The sequence below is a fragment of the Zeugodacus cucurbitae genome, chromosome 4 (assembly GCF_028554725.1).
Source record: "Zeugodacus cucurbitae isolate PBARC_wt_2022May chromosome 4, idZeuCucr1.2, whole genome shotgun sequence".
Taxonomy (NCBI): domain Eukaryota; kingdom Metazoa; phylum Arthropoda; class Insecta; order Diptera; family Tephritidae; genus Zeugodacus; species Zeugodacus cucurbitae.
Window position 1 is genome coordinate 59,055,578 of NC_071669.1, and position 4,251 is coordinate 59,059,828.

Here is a 4,251-nt window from a genome sequence, read left to right on the forward strand (position 1 = left end):
TATATCAAGTTAAATAAGTTATTAACAGACACTATATTGCATGTGAACTGCATATAAGGGGTGCTACCGAACTGAGTGTTTTTTTATACACTGAACACACCCTATTAATGCTGTTTTGTTTTAAAAGGCAAGTGAATTGTAAACTACAACCGCTAGTTGAATTCAAATATTATGTAGAACTACTAATTATAAACAAACTAGACCAAAAAGTCATTTAAAACTCAATTTTATGATTATTTAAATAAAAAAAAGATTCCAGCATGTTTCCTTTCTAACGCATCAGCTGGCAACACTGTGCTTGTTTATATTTGCTAACAATGCCGCGCAAAACCAAAAAAGTGCCAATTTCAGCAATTACGACAAAAAATAATGAAATATATTTGAATACTTCTATAAAAAGTGAAAATACAAATTCCAATCGTAGAGCTTTACGTTCGTCAAATTTAGATGTCAACCAAAATTCAGAATTAAACACAACAGCTGAGCAGATTGGCCAAGCGAAATATGTGAGCAGCAGACCGACAAGACGCACCAGAAGTGGGAACAGTAAAATGAATACAATGGAGGTTGCCGAAGCAGCACCTGCAGATAGGAGGCGTAAAACAACTGACGAAGATAAGGAAAATGCGGAAGGTGATGATAAAATACCTGAAAAAGTTGGCAAGTTAGAGTCCAATGAGCAGGAAGTAGCAGGAGATGATGAAAAAATGGCAACCGATGTGGTAGCCGCGGAGGAACCAAGTGCAGCAGATAAAGGCACTGAAAATGTGGAAGCTGCAAACTGTGATGCAGTTGTGGACCAGTCACCTACAACTGAAGTAAATAGCAAACCAACTGAAAATGTCACAACCAGTAATGAGAAGAGTGAAAATGAAGCGTCACCGGCACCAACGTCAACTGAAACCACAAACAAAGAAAGCAGAACTGCACAAAGAGCAGACTCCATTGAAAAACTAACAACGCTGTTCTCCAATTTATATCTGAATTCAGTGCAACGTTTGTGCTTGGAATTTCCGCCACGCTGCGCTGAGGATTTGGTGTATTGTCGCAAACAACATTACCAACAACGTTTCAGTGAAATGGACAAACCAAGCGAAGCGCGTTTAATGCAGTTACGTTGTACATTAAAACAACAACGCTATCTGTCATTTCTTAATCTTGCATTGGATATGTGTCAACGGCATGAATTCCCCGGAGAGGATACATTTACAAACTTAATTGAATTGATTTTGGTGCGTGTTTATATTAAACTAATATTATAGTTAAAAGTTGTTGTAAATTAATACATTTAATATTTTTACAGAGCCTCAATCCCAAAACCGGTGATGCCACGAGCATGCACACATACCACAAATCTATTGAGTTGTTCAACTACATGGTGCGCACATTTCCACCTTGTTGGCGTGCAACACACACCGCTTACATTGGCTTCTTTCAACGTCCCTTGGATGCCGAAAAATTAAACAACAAATCGAAAAGTGGCGACAACCGTTTATCCAAATCGAAAAAAGTGTTCGACATATTACTTGATTTAACCGAAATTGTATTCAACGAATGCACCGCCGAAGAGCTATCTAAGTCTACTGAACCCAGCACACCAACTGTGAAAAATAATAGATCGTTGGTGTCGGAAACACCAGAAAGTGAACTTTATGATCATCACAAATGGGAAGAACGTGACACCGACTTGAATACTTTTACAGCGCTCAAGGCAACAGTGCGTTTAGAGCGTCTATTCATTGTTCTGCGTTTAATTTTGCAAATACTCGAAAGTGATTTCGTCATGTGGATGTTGCATCATTATTCGAAAGATAAAAATTGGTTATTCTATAATGACAGCCGACCGCTGGCGGTATTTGTGCTTGGCATAGCAGAGGAAGCGCATTTGAGCAATTTGGGTAGACAGCTGTTCCTACTATTCGCGTTGGGCGTGAATAAAGGACTGAATGTAGACTATTTAAAAATACTCGAGGTGCGTTATCAGTGTAGTGTGTGTGTGTGTGTGTTTGTGAACTTAATTTTTTTTATTGAAATGTGCATAAATTGTCTTCACAGCGCTATATATCATTGCTGTTGGTCATCAGCAATACGGCTGACATTGAACACACTGTTTTGGGCGTCAAATATCCGCGTCTCGGTCCAAACACCAAGCAAGCCATATACGATTTCTTTCGTAAATTCAAAGGTGCCTATTATTTGCTTAAAATGGTAAAAGCAATTTATAAAGAAACTTCTCTATTTACAGATCGCAATTTAAACTCTTCAATTGGCAACTACATCAACGCTATTGATGTGCTACGCATACCGTACGTGCGCTACACATTTATCGATCAATTTTTGCAAATGTTTGGCTTTTTGTACGCAGAGGAATTCTCACCCGAAAAAGTATTCAACTACATACGTAAGAAACGTTGGCTTAAACATAAGAAAGAAGCGGAGCTACAAGCGGCCATGGAAGATGCCGGCGATGTTGTGGATGAAATCTCTTGCGAGCAACATCTCTCACTACTCTTGGCAGCGCTAAAAGCCTACTGCAAATGGCATGCTTCGAAGGAATTCATGCAAATAATATTGAATAAGAGTAACGTAAGCAATTTAAAGATCACCGCACATTCCGTGCATCATACGCCGATCGCTTATGGTGGTCTCTTGAATTTGGCGCGCATGGAGAATGAAATACATGCGTTGGAGAGTAAGCTGCGTAAGACGGTGCGTGTGGCGAAACCTCTAATCGATTTGCCACTCATGGATATTTGTATTGATCAGGATTTGCGTATAAAATATCGTAACGATTTGAAATATTTAAATGCTTTGCAAGTCAAAGTGGCCGAGCAAAGTGCGGCACATCCAGAAGTTGATTTTAGCGACTGGCAGATATTTCTGCTCGACTTCAAAGTGGATTAAGCGGTTTTGATTTAAAGCATTTCTTTCTTTCTTTTATGCTCCCAGTTAAGAAATGCTTTTTTATGAAATTTAATTGTGTTATTAAGTTTAAAAAATATAATATAAATGCTCTTATAAGCTTACTTACCTTTTCTATGAACTATGCGTTGCAAAAGTATTATATATACCAGTGCATATATATTCTTGTATATTATCCGGTAAACAATAAACACATGATTTTTTTTTTTTTTTTTTGATTTTATGACAATTTTTTTGTACACTTTTCTGCGCCTTAAAACATACTATTTCCTTTATTTGTATTATTTTGTTCATCTTATGAATTTATATCGCTTACTAATCATATATTTAATAATTATAACATTTGTTTTGCTGCATTTGCTATATCTTGTATTCAATACAATACCTTCTATAATTGTTTTTTTTTTTTAGCTTATTATCATTGGTATAGTATACTGATTCTTTTATAGAGGCTACTTTTTGAATGACCAAACGAAATTGAATATTTATGAAAACAATTGTTTTTGTTCTCCACTGAAAAAATATTATTTTTTTTGTCATTGAAAAAAAAATTCAAAAATTTAAACAAGTTTTGTTAAACATACATATAATACATTTATATAAATTAATAATTGTGTCATACTCTTGTAAATTCGTCTTTTCTTTATTGTTTATTATTATTTTTTTTTTTTAATTCTGCTATTTACACGCCAAATTGCAAGCCATAAAAGTGCAACTGAGCACTTTGCGCTACTACATATATGTGTATATGTATCTATGTATACCCATGGTATATTAGTTTGCACTTATAATCGACATATGGTTTTTGTTTGCAATTTTTTCTGGTTTTGCATTATTCTTTTGTTTAATTTTTGAAGGAAAAATAACTATAAATGAATTAATTAAGATTAAAAATAATTTGAATATATTTTATTATATTTTATTTTATAAATTTTTGATAATTTTTGAAGGACTCAGAAGAGATTTATAAAAGAAAATAATTTCAGAAAAATATTAAAATAAATATTAATCTGCATATTTATGTCATAAAGTCAAAAATAATTGCATAATCTACAAAAACAATATGTATACTATATAATAATAATATGTTTTTCACCAAGTAGTCTTATATATTTTTTATAATTATTTGGTTAAACGTAAGTGTTGGAATAATTAATTGTTTGACAAAAAAAAAAAAAAATCAGCCATCAATATAATCCAATTTGGCTATAAAATTTCCAAAATAATATTATTAAGTAATAATTTGGGTTGATAAAAATACAAACTGGTGTCCTTTACGACTTCAATCATAAAAAAATCGAGAGTTTCGAATATAAAAGCAGGGCATAT

At 33.7% G+C, this 4,251-nt stretch overlaps 1 protein-coding gene across 1 annotated transcript; it reads left to right on the forward strand.

Annotated features, from left to right (window-relative positions):
* The first annotated feature begins 264 nt into the window (after positions 1 to 264).
* LOC105220826 (uncharacterized) lies at positions 265 to 3,370 on the forward strand. The gene is made up of 4 exons (XM_011197350.3): positions 265 to 1,232; positions 1,304 to 1,972; positions 2,056 to 2,185; positions 2,246 to 3,370. The coding sequence occupies exons 1-4, from the start codon at positions 318 to 320 to the stop codon at positions 2,902 to 2,904; spliced, it is 2,373 nt and encodes a 790-aa protein (XP_011195652.2). The 5' UTR covers positions 265 to 317; the 3' UTR covers positions 2,905 to 3,370.
* The last annotated feature ends 881 nt before the right edge of the window (positions 3,371 to 4,251 follow it).